The following is a 21,911-nucleotide window of genomic DNA, read 5'->3' as shown; positions in this document are numbered from 1 at the left end:
TGAAGACCTCGTCGTTTAGAGAGCACACGCTGTAGTAACCGTCAGTTATCTGACTGCGAGTTCCACTGACGAACAGCTTATTGTTGCTGACGTTGATGTTAGTCCATTGCGGTAGGTAGGTGATATCGCAGAGTGTGACTTCGAGTTGGCCTGACGTGTTATCGATCGCGTGCGTCAGCTGAACGGCCTCACCGCTCGTTATTCCTGGAAGTGTTATGTACATGTTAGAGTATATATGCTCATTATATAAGAGTTTTAAAATGTTGTTTTACCCTAAACTGGACGTAGATTTCTCCCCCATGAAGATCGTGGTTGCTCCTGAGTTGTATTTCAATGCCCAGCTTTTAGATGTGTTCGATAAGTATAAGCTTTCGGTGACTAACATCAAGGCAGTCCACGCTTGGTTCAACAACCCTATGCAGTTCTGGCAGAATCAATTAAACTTTGCCGTGTGGTGCGCTACAACGGGATGTGGTGTGGCATTGACCGACACTCGGCGTGGACCGCTGAGTCAGTCTGTGTTCAAGTTCCACGTGTACTACCAGGTCAGACGTATTCTTAAAGAGATCAGCGCCCCCCTCCCACAGGACAAAGCGTGGGACGCAACAAACAACCCGTACGATAGACGGGTCTACGAACGTATTTGCAATGAATTCGAAATAAACCCGAAGGCGGATTGGCGTTTGCCGGGGCTGAACCACGGGTTGGGTATTCCTTACAGCGATGGGCTCTCAGTAAAAGCATTTAAGAAAGATTTACTAACAAACTTTATGAAACGAAAAATGTTTAGTACTGAGAATTTTTTCCATGCATTAGATGACATTGTTCCTAAACCTACCAAATATGGACCAAAACCAGTGAAAGATGCAAGTGATGATTTAGTGAAACGAGGTATACTTAGGCAGGAATTTGCTTTGTCGAGTAATGAATGGAGGGATGATCGTATGGACTTTGAAGGTGGTGTTGCTTTCACAATCCAGAAAGTGGAGCAGTCAACCGCAGACGGGTGGAAAATGTTCATGCTGGACACGTCGAAAGGATTCACTCGTGCCGGGGTAGTCAGGTTGAACGACTCGATTCGAACGTACGTGTGGGTGCTGTTGGGTGCGCAGTCGCAAACGCGTTCCAACATCATCGGTAAGGGAACTGCTTTCGACGCTCAGACACAGTTCGTTGCCAACGTTGAGGATGCTATCAATTCTCCAGTTGATCTCCCGCGGGACATCAAACGCTACCAAAACGTGTTAGAATACGCCAGATCGAAAGTCAATTACGTGTTCGGCGTGGGGCTGTACATGGCTCCGAGTGATATGCAACTGAGAGTAAAAAAAGTGGTGGGTTATAACAACAAAATAGTCATAGCCACGAAGGATCAAAAGTTGGGTATCAACCCCGATATTAACACCTCCTATATCCCACACATCCCACCACGTGAAACGGGTATAGTGGCGCCGCCCCCGGAGCCTAAAGTTCATGTGCCCCCCACACACCCCAATATTCAGGCCTCCTATCAGCAGCATATTGATAATAAAACGGCCCTGGTGGTTGGTGGGGTAGCTTTGGGGCTTATTTGGTTAAAGATTTCTTAGCCGCTACGTACACCAGACCCGCCACGGCGACGATGGCTGCCCACAGGTTTTGACTGAGCCACGTGGCAGTTTTAGCCAGAGCGCCCAACAACCACGAGACAATACTACCCAGGATGCCGGGAAGGGCTTCGGCGGCTTTACCAGCCAGTTTAGCTAGGCCTTCCCCGAGTTTTTTTATCCAGTCTTTAACACCACCGCCACTTGGGGTTCCGCCGCCGGCAGGCCCCACAGTACCCCCTGTCAGTGACACCACCAGGGTTGATATGATGAAACCCAATGCAGTCAGAATGCTGGCGATGGTGATCCCTTGCTCCCGGAACAATATCCGAATCCTGTCTGCTAACGTGGTGTCTTGGTAGAGGACTTGATTGATGGTTTCCCGCACACGGTTGGTCTGGGATCGAAGCTTTTCTTTGTAGCCGGACGCTTTCTCCAACCAGGTCTGCCTTTCATCTTCCAAATTACGTATTCGTTCCTCGAGGGTGGCTTTCATAGACTCGTCCTCAGTTTCACCGAGTTTTTTCTTTTCATAGGCGATGCGGCCGTCTATCTCAATCATTTTGGCCGTGCTTTTCCAGAGCTGACCACGAATGGTTTGCATCAACAGGTCCAACCCCTTCAGTTCCCGATAGGTAATTTCGAGACCCGGGAAGGGCTTGTTCTTGTAGTCGTCCAACACCTTTTCAATATCATAAGTCATGTTTTGAACCGATGTGGAGTCCCTGATGCCTTCCAGATCTTGACGGGCCTTCGGAGGAAGCTTAGGTCGCGCGCCACCGTAAACTCTGAAACCTAGTTCCTTGCGGACAAAGTCAATCTTATGTTTACCGACCAATGTTGCTAAGGCAAGCGGTTCTCTCGTGTGTTGATTAAAGAGATCGATCTCCGGGTGCTTCTTCAAACGCAGCTTGCCTTCGCTATCAACAAAAAACTTGGTATAGTCTCGCCCCAACAGCTCTACGTAATTTTTATCCTTTTTTAAACCATCATAAAATCCGTCGACGGCTTCCTTAATGAGTGAGCCACCTTGCGAGAGCTTGATGTTGTTTTCGTCGACAGCCGGCTGTAGGCCAGTACTGAATGAGGTCAACTGCTCGGCCCCTGTATCATCCATAGTATCATCCCACATCTCCTCCATAGGTATGTCTTCAGCCATTATTTAGTATTAAAAATATATTTCGTTTATATATAACAATGTACGGCAGAAAATTAGATCCTTTCAGAAGATTGAGAGAGCCATTAGGAGCCAGAGCCGTGCGTCAGTCGGTGACCATCACCAACAATCCCAGCAAGATAGACCAGAATCAAACTCTGCTGGTTAGATTTCCAAACCTTGGTGAGAATGACCTTATTGTACCAGGCACTGTTCGAGTGGCGTTCAATATCACGTTGACCTCCGACAACGACAAACGCGAGCTAGTGCGGAACGTGGGTCGAGCTATCATCAAGAAAACGACCGTCAAGATCAGCGGTAACGAGGTGCTGAGCATCGACGACAGCGACGTGTTTCACTGCTACGGGGATCTCTGGAAAAGCGAGGGAGAACGAGTCAATGATGTGTACCAGGGTATCAGCAAATCAACCCGGTTGCGCATAGGGTATGCCTTCACGCCAGACCAGCAAGACAAGCTATCGGACGGTGAAAAGGCCATCGCTCGAGCATACGGGAATCGATTCTGCGTGCCGCTCGACTTCGAGTTGCTCACGGGACACGCGCCGTTTTACCAGGCCGCGCTGGGTGATAGGCTCGAATACGAGCTCACGTTTAACGACTATAGCAAAGTAGTGCGTACGCCGAACGGTGATGAGGCCAGTTATGCCATAGACAACATCTCTCTGGAGTTCGACATGGTCACTAGCCCGGAGCTGGCCAGGCAGGTTCGAAGCCAGTACTCTGGGAAGATGGCTATCCTGTACGATCGCGTACTGAGGCATAGATCAGTCGTGCGAGATAAGAGCGACACTGTGTGGAATATCAACCTGAACGTGCCGGCGCGATCGATGAAAGGTATCCTGGTCGACCCCGGGGAGGATTACGAGCCATTCCGGAGGGACAGCGAGAAGTTTTTCAACCCCGAGATTGAAAAGGTGGAAGTGACCATCGAGGGCGTGCCCAACCAGCTGTTCAGTCACGGCATGAGACCACACCAGCAGTGGGATGAGATAAAAAAGCTACCAGTGACAGTGGGAGGGACCCCCCATTATATAACAAAGGACCTGGACCTCGGCTCCGTGCAGATCGGTGAATACCTGACCACCAAGTACGCCCTATGGTTGGACATGCGATCCACGGATGATGATAAACTGCACGGTAGCGGGCGCCGTATAGATAACGGCAGCGAAGGGATAACCATCCAGATTACTAAGAAGGCTCAACCCGCTGGTAAGTTGAAATTATATCTGTACGTTATTATGGACGCGCAACTTAATATAGACAATGGGAGATTCGTGCAAGCCATCTACTGACCTCCACCTCCCCACTGACCCACACTGCGCCATAGTGTGCGGGCAGACTGGCTGTGGGAAGACCGTTTTCGTGTTGGATATGTTGGAGGGTTACTACAAGGATGTGTTCGATAACATCGTTATCATGTGCCCTACTCTGAGCATGAATAAAACGTACGCGCGACCTTGGGTGATGACGGACCCGGACGTACACAAAATCGACCCTGGAACACGCCTGCAGGACTGGTTGAAAGCTCTTCACGAGAAATTTAAAGGGGAACCGACGCTGTTCATACTGGACGACTGCAGCACTAATCGCGAGATAACAAAAAAGAGAGACATGCTATCGTACCTGGCCTTCTCCGGCCGGCATGCAAATCACAGCGTCTGGGTGCTAACGCAGAAGTTCAACTCGGTGTTGAAAGACCTCAGGGAGCAGACGCGATGGGTGACCTTATTTCACTGCAAGGACAGGGATTCGTTCGAGGAGTGTTTGAGAGAGAACGATGTGATGAGCAAATTAGAACGGGAACGGGTGAAGAAACAGCTCGCTGAAACTAAACACGCTAAGCTCGTGCTCAAGACCGACCAACCCGTGGCTTATAGAGTATGCTAAGCAAAGCTAAGCAAAGCTAAGCAAAGCTAAGCAAAGCTAAGCAAAGCTAAGCAAAGCTAAGCTAAAGCTAAGCAAATGCTAAGTATAGCTATGATATTCGAAGTGTTTGTCGTGTGCAACTTAACCTTCATTTCTCTGTGTTTTGTCTGCATCGGGTATTATATAGTTAAAACTAAATCTTACTTGTTATATTATAAGATGGAGTGTGAGGAATTGCTCGAACAGTTGGTACCTGGGGGTACCCCCACTGGGGTCTCCCCCACTGATGATAAGCGAGAGAAACTGGTGGCGTTGGCTGTTGGCGGCAAAGCCAAACATTACTTTGGAGACTACACTCCGGATAAAATTCACAAAATGTCAGCCGAAGAAATCGATAAGCTGTACGCTAGATACGAGTCCCGGCTCGGAGCAGAAATGACAAAGACAATAGGATCGGCTATGACCCAGATATACACCGGTATTGTGTCATACTTCCTTCCCATTCCACCAGAGCGCCGACTTTACCTGTGGGAGGACCTAGAGAAAGACCCTTTTATCGAACACGCCGTGAGCTCTATCAGCTGCGAGCTGTACCACAAATATGGCATGTTGTTGGCTCCAGTGACGGCGGCGATTATCACGGCAAAGCATTGTCAATTTGAGAGAAAAAATAATAATAATAGTATAGATGGATGCTGCACAGGAGACCCCAGTGGGGGTACCCCCCACAGTGAGGGAAACCCCAGTGGTGGTACCCCCCACACCCCCAACAGTGAGGGAAACTCCACTGGAGGAGACCCCTTCACAGGAAACCCCAGTGGGGGTACCCCCCACACCCCCTACAGTAACCAGGCAGAAGAATCCTAAGAGAGTAGCTGCTGGTAAAAAACGGTGGTGTAACCAACATAAAGTGACCAACCCAACCCGACTGTTGTTGGCTGTAGGCGTAACTGCTGCCTTGGCTATCTCGTGGTTATATAGTGAGGGAAACCCTCACCGTGAGGTACCCCCAAACAGTGAGGTATCCCCCACAGTCGACCCGCATATCATGTTATAATTTTAATATTTTATATCATATACATAATGTCTGAGGGGAAAACGTTCGTCAACGACGCATACCACGCCACAGTGGTCGCCAGTCTAGCCGTAGGGTACGCTCGGTTGACTAAAATGGTGCTTAAACAACCAACTATCAAGCTAGATTTCAACCTGCAGGATATGGGTATGCTCATAATGAACCTTGGTATGGCGATGGCCACAAAAGACATCCTAGTAAAACAAGGAATAATACCTGAAAATATAATGAAATAAATATAGGATGGCCACGATAGCTATGATGGTCGGTGGGGCGTTAGTGAATGCCCTGGCATTTTCCGGGAGTAATTTCCTCTTCTCGAAACTACGAGATGGCCACGCAATACAGGAAGAAAGGAAGCGACACAATCTCGCTACTGAGAAATTACAAAGGGCACAGGCCGAGTACGCTAAAAAACGCCTCCAGAGGATCGATTTTATTAACGAACAACTCACGCGTGAAAACCATGCCGTTCAAACATTCAACGATGTCGATGAAGCAATGAAAGAATACTACCTACTAACTGGTAAACGATTGGAACCGCTCAATAAACCCACACTCGCTCAGTACTACACACCATCCAAGGGACAAATGGATCGTGAACTGAGCTTCATAGTGTTGGGTATAGCAGCTACTGCGTTGGTTGCGAAGCAATTAAATTAAAATACCCATATAAGTAAACATGAGACCCGCTCCATACCAATGCGAATACATACTTATGGGGAAGACCGAGGCCTGTGGTAGGAAATGCAGGAATCAGGGGTTCTGTTGTTTCCATATGGGAAGTCCTAACTACAAGAGTTCTGTGTGTGGTATCGGGGTTAAAGGGCACTACTGTCTATGTAAAGCTCACGGAGCGAACGTAGTCAGACATCAACTCATCTACGAGAATAAAAAGGGCTACATAAAAGAACGTAGGCGACTGCTCAAGATAGACTCCAATTAGAGATTATACACACCTACGTATAGCTATGTCTGCGGAAATTGAGATCGAATCTCTAGTTAAAAACATATTCAAATATGAACTGACCTTATGGGGAAGCTTCAGATTTAAGGTAATATTGGACGTGGTATGGATTAAAGAGGGTGTTAAGTATACTCACCCCTTCAAATGGGAGCAGGATATCGCGACTCAATTCCAAATAGAACGTTTTTCAAGTCTAAGTGAATACATGCACAACTTCAAGGAATACTATATCCAAGGCGAGTACTGGATTGAAACAGCCACACTATATATTTTACCAGGTACGTGGGACGATTTGACAGAATTACTAGAATTGGACCCGACTACCCGAGTTTGGTCTCTTTCATAAACTTCAAGGAATACTGGATTGAAATATTTTTTTGTGAACCAATTAGACATTGGTTCTCTTAGGTGTAAACACTATGACTACTGTGCGCGAGCTTAAGCGGGTCGCAAAACAGAGAGGTGTGATCGGGTATTCTCGAATGCGGAAGTCAGCATTGTTGAGATTACTAGGTTTAGAAGCCCCTCCTACGGTAAAACAATTAAAAGCTCAAGCAAAACAGCTTGGATACACGGGTTATTCAAAACTGGGGAGAGCCGGGTTAACCGCATTGTTATCACATGCCCCCGTAGCACGTCCCACTGTAAAACAACTGAAAGCCGAGGCACACGATTTGGGTTTAGGCGGGTATTCCCGTATGAGAAAACCACAGCTTGTAGAATTATTACGACAGAATAGAGCTATTGACCTACAGTTCGTGCGCACTGAGCGCGCTGTAGGCAACTATTTGAGAGGTTGGCGCATGCACGTTGATAGAAACATAGACATTACAGATATCAAGCCTCTGATAGCTGATAAGGTCAACCAGGAACTAAATAACCTAGGAAGTATCAAGTTTCAGATCACAGTGAAAATGTCGCTCGATAAGCAGGTTGGGGGGCCCACAGAGACCACTGAGTATGTTCAGCCTCACTTCCGAGGTAAACAAGAGGTCGTCACACATACAGAGACCATTGACACATCAATCGATACCAGTTTTCAGCAGATACGAGAATACCTAGAACGCTACACACACTTGGGGTCCGGGTGGGCTGTAGATAAAATCGATAATGTATATCTAGACATAGCTAACTACGTGCCGTTCAGAGGCGGGTCATACCTAGCCTTGCCTCCCTACTATAGGAACAAACATGCCATAGTAAACGTTAAGAATAGAGGAAACGATTGCCTGAGGTTAGCTATCAGGTCAGCCTTATTTCCAGCTGACACTAATCCGAACAGGCCTTCTAATTATCCTCAGGATGATGGGCTCAACTGGGATGGTATAGATGAACCCACCCCCATATCCCAGATCACTAAAGTAGAAAAACAGAATAATCTGGCTATAAATGTCTTTGGGCACGAAGGTAACACAACAATAGTACACAGGGTCAGCGGGGTGAAGGATCGCCAAGTTATCAATATATTCATGATCCAGCGAGGTGACAAGTATCACTACACATGGATAAAACACTTTAGCAGGCTGTTGTATGACCAATCGGCACACAGAGAAAAGACCCACTTCTGTGAACGATGCCTACATGGCTTCACACGAGCTGATTTATTAGAATCCCACCGGGATGATTGTCAAGGTGTGGGGCAGACGCCCATACGAGTCGACATGCCTAAGGAAGGTGATAATATCCTAAAATTCAGTAACCACAAGAACCAAATGTCTGTGCCTTATATCATATACGCCGACTTCGAAGCCTTGGTTGTGGGTGGGGATTCCCCCACACAAGAGCATAAAGCCTGTGGGTTTGGATACATTGTCGTCGTCCGTTGTGACGGGGAAACGAAAGCTCCGGTAGTGTATAGGGGCCCTGACGCGGCTGAAAGGTTTCTAAAGTGTTTGCAGGAGGAAGAAAAAATTATTAGGAATGCATTGTATAGAATCGCCCCCATGCGTATGACTCGAGTCGACAAGCTAGCTCACGATAGTAGCACTAACTGTCACGTGTGTGACTCACCACTTAACGGTGATTCGGTGAGAGATCAGTGCCACATAACTGGTAAGTATAGAGGCGCCGCTCACAGCGCGTGCAACCTCAAGCTTAAAATCAACCCTAAGACAATAAACATCCCCGTTGTCTTTCACAACTTGAGAGGGTACGACTCACACTTGATCATGCAGGCCATCGCGAAAATCGATGGTAATATAACGTGCATCCCCAACAACATGGAGAGATACATCTCCTTCAGCTTAAACGGACTTAGGTTCATTGACTCGTTTCAGTTCCTCCTGTCGTCACTCGACAGTCTGGTCAAGGCCAACAATACCTTCCCTATCACCGATCGATACACAGACGCCGAGACTAGACCCCTGCTTATGAGGAAGGGTGTGTACCCCTATGAGTACATGGATAGTTGGGTCAAGTTCACCGAGACCAGACTACCCCCTATTGACTGCTTTTATAGCAAGCTGAATGAGGCGTCCGTCTCACGAGATGATTACTCGCACGTGACTAACGTATGGAATAAACTGGGTTGTAAGAACCTGGGTGATTATCACGACCTGTACTTGAGGACAGATGTACTGCTGTTAGCCGACGTGTTTGAGACGTTTAGGCGGACGTGTTTCAAGCAGTATAAACTCGACCCCGCATGGTATTACACCAGCCCAGGTCTGTCGTGGGACGCCTTGCTTAAAAAGACCGGAGTTAATTTGGAATTGCTCACAGATTACGACATGCACCTATTCATTGAGAAAGGCTTGCGAGGTGGGATTTCCATGGCATCCAAACGATACGCGAAAGCAAATAATCAATACGTGAAAGGTTACGATCCTAACAAGCCAACCAATCACATTCTCTACCTCGACGCAAACAACCTGTACGGCTGGGCCATGAGCCAGTATCTACCTACAGGGGGATTCGAATGGGTACCCCACGTTGATGTTATGGGGGTTGCACCAGATTCGAACAAAGGGTATATCCTCGAGGTTGACTTAGAGTATACCAAGGAATTACACACATCACACAACAGCTACACCCTGGCCCCCGAACGTATGAGGGTTAACCCAGACTGGATGTCTGAGTACCAACATAACTTGTTAGGTGGGCGTGTGACAGACGTTGAAAAACTCGTGCCTAACTTAATGAATAAGACCAAGTACATCGTTCACTATCGCAACCTACAGCTGTACCTGTCGTTGGGTATGAGGCTGACCAAAATACACAGGGTGCTCATGTTCGACCAGAGCCCATGGATGGAGCCCTACATCAGAATGAACACAGACCTACGAAAAAAAGCCACCAGTGATTTTGAGAAAAATCTCTACAAGCTCATGAACAACTCGGTGTTTGGTAAGACTATGGAGAACCTGAGGAAACGCGTGACCGTGAAGCTGGTTCGGTCGAGTGAGGAAGACAAGCTCAGGAGATTGATAGCCAGTCCGGCATTCAACCGTAGTAAGATATTCACAGACAACCTGGTTGCCCTACACATGAAGAAAAGCCACATAAAATTCAACCGGCCTGTTTACATGGGGATGAGCATCCTCGATTTATCCAAACACCTGATGTACGACTTTTACTACAACGAGCTCAAGAAACAGTACGGCGACAGGTGTGAAGTGCTGTACACTGACACGGATTCCCTGCTGATGGAGATTCGAACCGAGGACGTGTACGAGGACATGAAAAAACACCTCGATTTATACGACACCAGCGACTACCCTAAGACCCATGCCATACACAGTACGGTAAATAAAAAGGTCCTAGGTAAGATGAAGGACGAGTGTGCTGGCACGCCCATAGCTGAGTACATAGGTTTGAGACCTAAGATGTACTCCATACTGAAAGCCGACAATAGTGAGATCCGGAAGGCTAAGGGGGTTAAGAAGTATGTGGTGAAACAACACATCAAACACGCCAGATTCAAGGAAGCCCTGTTCAAGACCCGTACCTTTAGGCATAAAATGAACACACTTAGAAGTGATGGACATAAGATATACGGACTGACTATAAACAAGACGTCCCTGTCGCCTATGGACACGAAACGTTGGATAGCTATTGATGGGATAAACACATACGCGTATGGACATGAAAAAATTTGAGGCTATTTACTACAGCCCGCGTGGGTACTGGAAAGGAGCTAGCGCAGTAGATAAGCTAGCTAAAATAGCGCGAGTACCCCCGGAGGAAGCCAAAGCGTGGCTTGAAAAACAAGCCCTGTGGCAGATCTATTTGCCGGCACCACGCTACGTGCCTAGAAGGAGGTTCGGTATTAACATACCTAATAGCGTTCACCAGGCAGACCTACTGTTCCTACCCCACGACAAGAGGTACAAGTATGCCTTAACCGTAGTGGACGTAGCCAGTCGTTACAAGGAAGCCGAACCCTTGACCACGAAAGATTCGGCCCAGGTAGCCAGAGGATTCGAATGCATATACAAACGCAGCCCGCTGACGTGGCCAACAGAGCTGCAAGTTGACCCCGGACGGGAGTTCATGGGTGCCGTGTCACAACTGCTAGCCAAACACGATACAAAGGTCAGGCGTGGCACGGCCGGAGCCCATCGCAGCCAAGCCATAGTTGAGAGATTTAATAGGACTTTGGCTGAGCGCTTGTTCGGCCATCAGTATGCTAGGGAGATGGCCACCCCTGGAAAACGATCGACTGAATGGGTCACGAGGTTACCCAAGGTGGTGTCGGCAATCAACCATGAAGTCACCCGTCTCACCGGTAAGAAACCGGCAGACGCTATCAAACTAAAATCAATAGTTGCAGAGTCGGCCGCTCCATTGCGTGGGAAGGAGAAACAGATACCAGATAGGGCCCTAGTGAGGTATCTATACCAGCCGGGGAAACACGAGGGTGATAGCCGTAAGCGAGCCACCGATCCTATATGGTCAGTCAAAACTTACAACATAGATAAAGTGGATATGAAAGCCGACGAACCTAACTTGTACTACTTGAGGGATGGGCCGGGTAGGGGGTTTGTAAGAGAAGAATTATTGATCGTACCGTACGGCACAGTGTTACCACCAACACACGTTAAGTAGTAGGGGTAATAGTAGCGGCCCAACCAAAGCCTTATTTAGTAAATACGGCTTTGTAGAGACTTTTTTTGAAAGTGGTCCAGAACCCCCCCCCCCACCCCCCCATTTTGTAGTAGGGGTAATAGTAGCAAGAGCTAAGGGCCCAACCAACGCCTTATTTAGTAAATAAGGCTTTGTAGAGACTTTTCTTGACAGTGTTTTAGAACCCCCATTGTATATACTACTAGTGTTGATGACTGTTTTATTCTTTCTTCCAATATGTTCGATAATGTTGTAGATATGAAACTTTGTCAGCGCACTGAGTCGGAGCACGTTCCACTTGTGTGCTATTTTAAGAATATTATCCCTTCAGTAAGTAATAACGAGATTTCGAATTTACAACAACAAAAAATTAATTACATCCTAGGATGAGTTACAGGCTTCCTGCGGATTGTCAAATTCCATATCAAAACTATCTCCGCAATATCGATTCCATAGATATGTTTAACACATTTACTTTATTACCGGAGGAGAACATAACCGCTGCTGTAGGACAACTAAGTGATATATTAATACACTGTGCAGTGAATGCAGGAACATATGATACAGTTACCCAGAAACCCCAGTCGCTACAACCACCTGGGTTTCATATGGATTCTAGTCAGTTAAACACGAGATAAAATTTTCTACTAAATAAATTAAGACAATTGAAATGTGATTTAAACTTAAAATTGTATGTGGATGCCAAAACAGAACATAAAAAATGTTGTGAAAAGAAGAAACGTTTTTATAATATCAAAATATGTGATGATATAAAGAAGTCTGCCGAACATGGAGACTGTACGAGTTTTTCTAAGTATGATCATAAAGTACTTAGGATTATAAGACCAAATGTGAAGACGTACATTGACAAGTGTCTACATAGTGGTGAGTGAACACTTACAAACCAAGTAAATTTACCAAGTGAAGAAATGAAATATTTTCACTTCGACCCCCACCTCGCTTCCATGGAAGAAGTTGTTATGTTACAAGTTGTGTCATGCAAAATCCTTTTGGCCATGATTCAAATACATATTTAACTACTAGTAGAAAGTAGTTTTGATTTACTAACTTGATGAAAACAAACCGTAATCTCAATAATTCTAACGGACTTAAGCCTGTGACTTCACGATGTTCAAAAATGGCGGCGCCCTATTCTTGAATATAAATGCTATTTAAGTTTGTTTTCACCGACTTACAAAACCAAAATTACTTTCTTCTGATAGTAACATATGTATTTGATGGACAATAGGACTTTGCAGACATCGCTTGTAACATAGCAATTTCACTCTTAGGAGCAAGGCGGGGGTCAATCTAATATTACTTACAATACTATTGTCACTTCGACCACAACCTCGCTTCCGAGGAGGAAATCGTTATGTTCATGCAAAATCCTTTTGGTTAGTAAGTAGTCTTTATAGTCTTCAGTAGATTTTATAACTCGATGAAAACAAATGTCAATAGCATTTTCTATCCTGGAGGCGAAGTAGGGGTGAACCATCCGATATAGTATATAACACAGGCTCCCACAACGCGCGCTTCACCCACGCACGCACACATGCACACACGCACGCACACACGCACACACGCACACACACACACGCAAGCACGCACCACATTTAGCACAAACTACGGGGTCCGGTGGAAATCTGTGTATAGTGACACCTACACCCGAGCCCAAGGAGCAATTGACGGCAACAATTTCTTTCAGAAATTAAGATATATTATAAGTATTTATAATTACTTCATAACTTCTAGATTATCATGACCAGTATCTTGTAAGCAGTTAGCATGTGAAGCTGAAGCTGTTATTTAAGTTTATACACTTTTTTTAAAAAAAATTGTAAAATGTTCCATTTCCTACCATTTTTTATGGTAAAATTGCCCCGATTTTGTTATACGGTTCATAGATATGAGGCACAAAATATTGTGAGACAACAGAGAAAATACAGTAATCATATTTTAAACGCTTTTTACGGGTTGGGAATTTTGCTTCAAATAAGGCCATCTTAGGCGATATCCTCTTTCCATTCTCAGCCAAGTTAGAGTGGTCAAATATTGGTGTAGAGATGGAACGACATCGATATCCTTATCATTGCTATAATATATTAAAAACTCTTGATGAAAATGGTAAGATAAAAATGGTAACAGGGTGTCAGATGTTAGATCTTGGGTTTTCTTCTGTCTGGATTGCGCAAGACTTTGGTGATGAAGAGCTATTTCTATTCTCATAAAAACAAAGATTACAAGATATGTATTATTAAAACCGGGACAACAGTATGTCATCTTCATCCTTTTTATGTCATTATAGCTCGATAAAATCAGCTATAGAGCCAGAAAAATATTTAACATTATTAGAAAACAAGGATTTGATAAGAACAATGTGTAAATTTAGACTTTCCCTACACAATTTTAATGTCAGTTTTTTCCAGAATGTATAAACAAGAAGATTTGATTTAATTAAATGAGCAAACTGTAAATTGGGTTTTCATTGAAGATGAATTTCATGTATTAGTAGTTTGCAATAAATATAAAGATCTGAGAGAGAGAGAGAGAGAGATCGATCTTCCACATATTAAACATGTCCATAACACAATATGGCAATGGTAAATTTACTAACATCTCAAAATCAACATATGTATTCCTACATATTTATTTTAATATGTGTTCACTTGACATTATAAACACATTATATTACCTAATAAAGTGTCTGTCTGTCTGTCTGTCTTTCCTTTGTACATTACTGACACTCCACGTCCTGCAAAGCCAGTCCCTTGTACATTACTGATCTCTCAAGCCTTGCGAAGCCAGTCCCTTGTACCTTACTAACGCCCCAAGCCTTGCGAAGCCGGTCCATTGTACCTTACTAACACCCCACGCTTTGTGAAGCCAGTCCATTGTACCTTACTAACACCCCAAGCCTTGCGAAGCCAGTCCATTTTACCTTACTAACACCCCAAGTCTTGCGAAGCCAGTCCAGTGTACCTCACTAACACCCAAAGACTTGCAAAGCCAGTGTCTGGTGCATTACTAACACCCCAAACCTTTCGAAGCCAGTGTCTGGTGCATTACTGTCACCAAATGTCTTGCGAAACCAGTCCCTTGCACATTACTAATACACAAAGGTTTACAAAGCCAGTACCTTGTGCTTCACACTGGTACAGCAAAATATCGTGACGTGTCATGTCTCGGTTTTATAATGTGACACGTGTCTGGACAGAGACATAGAACTCCACAAGGTCTGCAGGGGGAGGAGTACATGATACGTCATTGTTCTGTTTTGTCAATATATATGGGAGACTTCTACTAATAATAAACGATGCCTCTACTCTCCCGCAGACTCGTACGTAATTACAGTCTTGTAAAGGGGGTCGGGAACTATTCTCTCAGCAAGCCTCGGTGGAACCAGCCAGAGTTAGAACCAGTGGAACCAGCTTGTCACAGATTGAATTAACCTCAATAGAACAAGTGGTGACAGATACAATTAACCTCAATAAAACCAGATGGTCACAGATAGAATCAGCCTCAATGGAATCAGCGGGTCACAGAGTTAACCTCAGTGGACTAGCTAGTCACAGATACAATCAGCCTCAATGCAACCAGCGAGTCACAGACAGAGTTAACCTCAGTGCACTAGCTGGTCACAGATACAATCAGCCTCAATGCAACCAGCGAGTCACAGACAGAGTTAACCTCAGTGCACTAGCTGGTCACAGATACAATCAGCCTCAATGCAACCAGCGAGTCACAGACAGAGTTAACCTCAGTGCACTAGCTGGTCACAGATACAATCAGCCTCAATGCAACCAGCGCGTCACAGACAGAGTTAACCTCAGTGCACTAGCTGGTCACAGATACAATCAGCCTCAATGCAACCAGCGAGTCACAGACAGAGTTAACCTCAGTGCACTAGCTGGTCACAGATACAATCAGCCTCAATGCAACCAGCGAGTCACAGACAGAGTTAACCTCAGTGCACTAGCTGGTCACAGATACAATCAGTCTCAATGCAACCAGCGAGTCACAGACAGAGTTAACCTCAGTGCACTAGCTGGTCACAGATACAATCAGCCTCAATGCAACCAGCGCGTCACAGACAGAGTTAACCTCAGTGCACTAGCTGGTCACAGATACAATCAGCCTCAATGCAACCAGCGCGTCACAGACAGAGTTAACCTCAGTGCACTAGCTGGTCACAGATACAATCAGCCTCAATGCAACCAGCGCGTCACAGACAGAGTTAACCTCAGTGCACTAGCAGTTAGAAACCTGGACATATGCAACCCATGAATGGCCATTTACGTAGTATTGTAAAAACTACTTTAAAAGTACTGTTTACACATGAACTGATATGTTGCAAAACAAAGTCGTAACACTGAAAAGATCATTGTCATTGGTTCATTACATGATGGAATTTCAGTTTACACTAAAACGTAGCTATTCACATTATTTACATGCACGATATTCGCACATGCTTTCAGTACTTTGACGTATGATTCTCATGGTTCCGCGGGGTTAGGGCTTCATCTTCAATAGAACGATAGATAGATAGATAGAACGATAGATAGATAGATAGATAGAACGATAGAACGGTAGAACGATAGATAGATAGATAGATAGATAGATAGATAGATACTCGAATAGACAGAATAGTGAGCAGACGTATAGACAGAATAGTGAGCAGACGAATAGACAGAATAGTGCGCAGACTTGACCTGCTCGGATACATGACTGTACGGCATGAGAAGACTAAGAGACTGATGTGCTAGACATTTCCCCTGAAATTGTGAAGAGTGTAACTATGTAAAGTACTTGAACCGAGAGAATGTGCATGTGGTACAGATATTTATGACCTCGAGAACCTTGATTTTTCACCCATGTTCCAAGAACATGTAAAAGAACTGTATGAAAGAATATTTGACCTGACAGACGTCAAATGTTTTGCTGACTTCGTGGTCAAACGATAATGACGTTATTATCGCATTCTACCTTGGTGGATTTCTAGACTGTACAGAACAGCTTCACTTTGATCCCTGTACCATATAATGCGATTCGTGGCTGATTTTGTCAGTGAAAGCAATTTCCCGTTTGTAAATATCATATGATGTGTAAATGCTTGTAATCTCCATATCTGGATGGAATAAAGCCAGTCTGTTGCTTTGATGGCGTTGAAAGGACACAATGTGGCAGCTGCGAGCAATGCTATCTTTAGACAACCTGTTTTGTTTTTTTTCTTCTCTTAATTCTGCAAACAAGAGTTGGTCTGACGTTTTGAATATGAGCAGTTTTCACTGAGTTTATATGCGCATTAGTTTTCGTGTTAGATTGTAATTCATCGGTCCGCTTTTGAGCTATACGGACCATAGTAGATATATGAGACTATATTTCCATGTATTTAGTGATGAACTAACCGTATTTGTTCATCATCATTGTCACCATGACAACCTCACAGGTAGTTACTGCGATCAAACAATGTGTTGCCTGTAATAATTTCTCACTTCATGATGCGGACAAAAAAATTTCAAACCGTTACCGGAGACTGGAACTGTAGGCTATATCAAGTCATACTGGCAGTTCTATGATAACAGGGAGCGAATTGGGGGCGCATCACAAGCGGTAGTGAAGTAGAACTGAACATCTTATAGCCTTCAGAAGAACGTCATTGAACATGGGAAATTACAAACATGGCGTTTGTGGGTTTCTGGGTCACCCCTCCTACATTATTTGGGGGTTCGATTGATACTCCGACCCATACTCAGAAACATAGTTTACTCATTACTCATCATTACTCAATAACCCCACACGTTGTAAGTATGTGACTATACCAGCGGCAGTAGTGCATGAGTAGATTCCTACCTCCATGTGTGACGGAGGGGATTGGGTGGTCAGAGTCGATCGATGCTCATGACGTAAATCACTGGATTATGTGGCCCAGATTCGATTATTTACAGGCCGCCTCCGTGCAGCTGGAATATTTATGTGCGGCGTCACACAACAGACAATCAACGCTCACCATCTTTGTCAGCAACTCTGTCTTGACTGCATCGCCACATATTACGACAACCGTATGCGAACACCTCCGGTCTCCATGGTGACTTGTCAACAAACGGGTTGTTTGCAGGAATACCGTACCGTAGCGCGGCTCCGCCCATGAAGCTCTGGCCGTCCACGTCAACTCTCAGTATCTTCCCGAGAAGGCTGGTTCTGTATGAGTGAGTGAGTAATGTTCACAGCCGCTTTGCGTAGCATTTTACTGATATCAAACAAGTCAATGCCGATGGTTAGCGTGGACATTTTGCCTTGAGCAAATACTCGACATAGACATACTTCAAATATTACATTCTAGAATCTAGGTCAGGTTTTCCAGGAATACCGGGATTTTACAAACGATGCAAACGGGCAGAAGTCTACATACGGGTCCTGTGCATGGTCACGTGGTATGCCATCATCACCAACCCCGTCCCCGACTGATATGTAGAGGTAACCGTCATGACCAAACAGCAGCTGGAATTGGAAACAACGAATACGACCTTGACTTTCGACCTTTACTTTGACATATACATTACTGCGCCATGACATGTGACAATGTTCAGGTACTGTACAGCTTTCGGATAACAATGTATACATTACTCCTGCATGACATGTGACAATGTTCAGATACTGTACAGCTTTCGGGTAACAATGTATACATTACTCCTGCATGACATGTGACAATGTTCGGGTACTGTACAGCTTTCGGATAACAATGTATACATTACTCCTGCATGACATGTGACAATGTTCAGATACTGTACAGCTTTCGGGTAACAATGTATACATTACTCCTGCATGACATGTGGCAATGTTCGGGTACTGTACAGCTTTCGGATAACAATGTATACATTACTCCTGCATGACATGTGACAATGTTCAGATACTGTACAGCTTTCGGGTAACAATGTATACATTACTCCTGCATGACATGTGACAATGTTCAGATACTGTACAGCTTTCGGATAAGAATGTATACATTACTCCTGCATGACATGTGACAATGTTCAGGTACTGTACAGCTTTCGGATAAGAATGTATACATTACTCCTGCATGATATGTGACAATGTTCAGGTACTGTACAGCTTTCGGATAACATTGTATACATTACTGTTGCATGACATGTGACGATATTCAGGTACTGTACAGCTTTCGGGTAACAATGTATACATTACTCCTGCATGACATGTGACGATATTCAGGTACTGTACAGCTTTCGGGTAACAATGTATACATAACTGCGGCATGACACGTGACAATGTTCAGGTACTGTACAGCTTTCGGGTAACAATGTATACATTACTGTTGCATGACATGTGACGATGTTCAGGTACTGTACAGCTTTCGGGTAACAATGTATACATCACTGCCGCATGACACGTGACGATATTCAGGTACTGTACTGCTTTCGGGTAACACTGCAGGCTAGCTGTCCGCATCTTCAAATCAATATGAATAAAGGATTATAGACAGATTATCACAGCATAGGATTTTATCGTTGTTTTAAGAACACTCACCTGGCCGGCATTCCCGGCGTTAGTTATTTGTTCAATTCTCAACAGTATCCTCTCTGTGGCCGGTAGTGCAACATCGTCGACGACGGTAAACTCGCTGACGTACGAGAACTGAAGTCCTGAACTGTTTCCAATGTAATACACATAGAGTCTACCATTGGTGTTATAACGAGGATGCAGGGTAAATCCAAGTAAGCCTCTCTGATCCGCTGGAGAGGCTGTCAACACAACTTTATCCGAAATATTCAATAAGACATGTGCTTGTTTGTCACGTGTTTCAAAATATCGCACGATCCCGCGTTGCTCTGCGATATAATACCTGTCGCCCCTGAATTCAATATGGATTGGGTTATATAGCCCAGAGGTTTCATTTTTAAGACAGACACACGTCTCCGTGGGCGACGCGACGCCGTGAAGCGATAGCATGCAAACTGAGAAGCACCATATGGTAGTAACCCCGAGCACATGGTAGGAAGACATGACCACTCTCTGAAGGAACTAGTCGGGCAGGTGGAAATACATACACCCAACAGACTGCGGAGCGCAGATCACAGGACAACTGAAACAGCGAAGGACAAGGTCTGATTAGAACCAATTATAGTAACGTGATCATCGATTTCCGTCTTGGTAGCATGCGTGGGCATATCTCGTGCTGCCAGTGTGTTGACAATGGTGAAAGGGAGGTCGGTCCCCGGGGACCACAGATTATACTATGCCACTGGAGTCGGGTTACTTTGAGTAACCCAGACAATTAAATACCTACACGGCATTAGGTAGGTGAGTGAGTGAGTGAGTGAGTGAGGGAGGGAGGGAGGGAGGGAGGGAGCGAGCTGTGTTTTAGGCAGATTTCATTACTAGTCCAGCAATGTGACGGTGGAGACAGCAGAAATGGGTTTCACAAATTCGAACTCGGACTTCACACTCCAGGCAACTGACGGTGGCACCATCGTTGTTTGAAGTTTTCTCTTACATGTTAATAATATTGAATTAAATATGGCGTCAGCTACAGGGTAAATAGCTCCCATGTAGATCGGTGGTCTGTCATACAGACCATGAAACACGTTTAGCCATGCACAGTCAATGCAAGTCTAGAATATGTCTAGACAGTTTCATGCGTTAAGAAAGTCCCTGTACCCCTTTTCACTGTATCTGATTTTAATTTAAGAGCTTTTGTTTCTGTAAAACAAGTTCATTTCAGGGTCTAGCTGTTAGCCTCATAAGCCAGCAAGCCTTCGTTACAGATTCCGGAAGAGGGTCCATGAACCTCACAACTACCAGATATATGAGGTTTAGGTGTTAAGGTTCGGTGACATGACTTGATGGGGTCGTGTTTCATGTATGTCGTGGATCACGGCTCAGTAGTTTGACCAACCAGGGAAGTATATCATAGAATACTTATTGTGAACATTATTAAGAAACACTGCATTTGAACAGTGTCAGTTTTATGACATTTGTGAAAGCAGTGCTATAAATCTTGTTAAGCTTACAGGCATAAAGGTGCCATATATTTGAATATATGCGTTCAACACGCCACTAGTTTTTTTACCCTTAGAGACAGCCGGGAGGAGTTGACAGTTCTATGATGTGAGCGAGTGATTTGGGTTTTATGCCACTCTTAGCAATAGTAATATCACTTCGGGGAACACCAGAAATGGGCCTCACACACTGTACTAATCTGAAGAATCGAAACGAAGTCTACGGCTTTAACCTCTGGGCTACTCTACCGTCATACCGTTACACGAAATGTCGGACGTGGTGATTGTTTGTACCGAACGTCTACATCCGGGACATACTGAGGCTGGGCGTGGCATCAAAGGGGGTCACCGTGGTAAAGCCACGCCAGCCACCCTTACAGGACTCTAGCCGCCACCACGGTACATGCAGCAGACATACAGGTGCGAGTGATCATGTCAAAAGACGAAATGTCACTAATATTAAATGTTTGCACAAGTCATGAAATGGAATTATAAATGTTCTTAGAGAATGTCTTATCTGTAGTCTTCTATGCAGTGCAGGGAGGCTTGGTGTTATGTACAATATAACCTAATCTGAAACAGCTCGATCAGAGCTGATTATAGAGCTTTCATATCTGAGCGAGGCTACACAACAGATCACTGCACCCAGTATACAGTAAGGGACGTCACTGTAGTCATCGTGGTGTTGCAGTATGCTGGATCAGGGACATGTTTGTGACCTGGGCCTGACCTGGCAGTGGACCCAGCGACATGGTGGATCTTACCTGACTAGCGTAGGCCTCCACAACCTCTATACCAAACAACCTCTACAATCCACAACCTGTTACTAAGATCTTCACGCGTGGTGACAGCTGGTTGACACGGACCCCGTCATGAATGAACTGCACGTGATTATCTGCGCGTACATTCGTCAACATAAAATCACTCAGCCTCAGGAGAGTGTCAGCCACTAAATACCCGGATGTCGCACTGTCGGTTATAAAAGAGTGTTCAGTGGGTTGTGACGAGCCGACATGAGATCACGGACATGCGAGTACGTGAAGACACCTGCATGGTGGACTGAATCATATTCAGCTTAACAACCAGCTAGTGTCTGTAAGAAAGTGTGTAACGGTGGGGCTGCCTTGACCCAGCAAACACGTCCCAACAAACCCGCGAG

At 45.0% G+C, this 21,911-nt stretch overlaps 1 protein-coding gene across 1 annotated transcript in view; it reads right to left on the bottom strand.

Moving 5' to 3' along the window:
- LOC137293867 (HHIP-like protein 1) overlaps positions 1 to 21,911 on the bottom strand; it is a 28,828-nt gene extending 6,917 nt beyond the window's left edge. The window contains exons 1-4 of the mRNA XM_067824641.1: positions 21,517 to 21,911; positions 19,281 to 19,836; positions 18,148 to 18,236; positions 17,746 to 17,936 (exon numbers count right to left, since the gene is read on the bottom strand). Of these exons, the coding sequence (XP_067680742.1) occupies positions 17,746 to 17,936; positions 18,148 to 18,236; positions 19,281 to 19,757 (757 nt within the window). The 5' untranslated portion in view covers positions 19,758 to 19,836; positions 21,517 to 21,911. The remainder of the gene's footprint in view (positions 1 to 17,745; positions 17,937 to 18,147; positions 18,237 to 19,280; positions 19,837 to 21,516) is intronic.

This window comes from Haliotis asinina, chromosome 8 (assembly GCF_037392515.1).
Source record: "Haliotis asinina isolate JCU_RB_2024 chromosome 8, JCU_Hal_asi_v2, whole genome shotgun sequence".
Taxonomy (NCBI): domain Eukaryota; kingdom Metazoa; phylum Mollusca; class Gastropoda; order Lepetellida; family Haliotidae; genus Haliotis; species Haliotis asinina.
The sequence above is the reverse complement of the archived record's forward strand: the minus strand, read 5'-3'. Positions and strand labels throughout refer to the sequence as shown.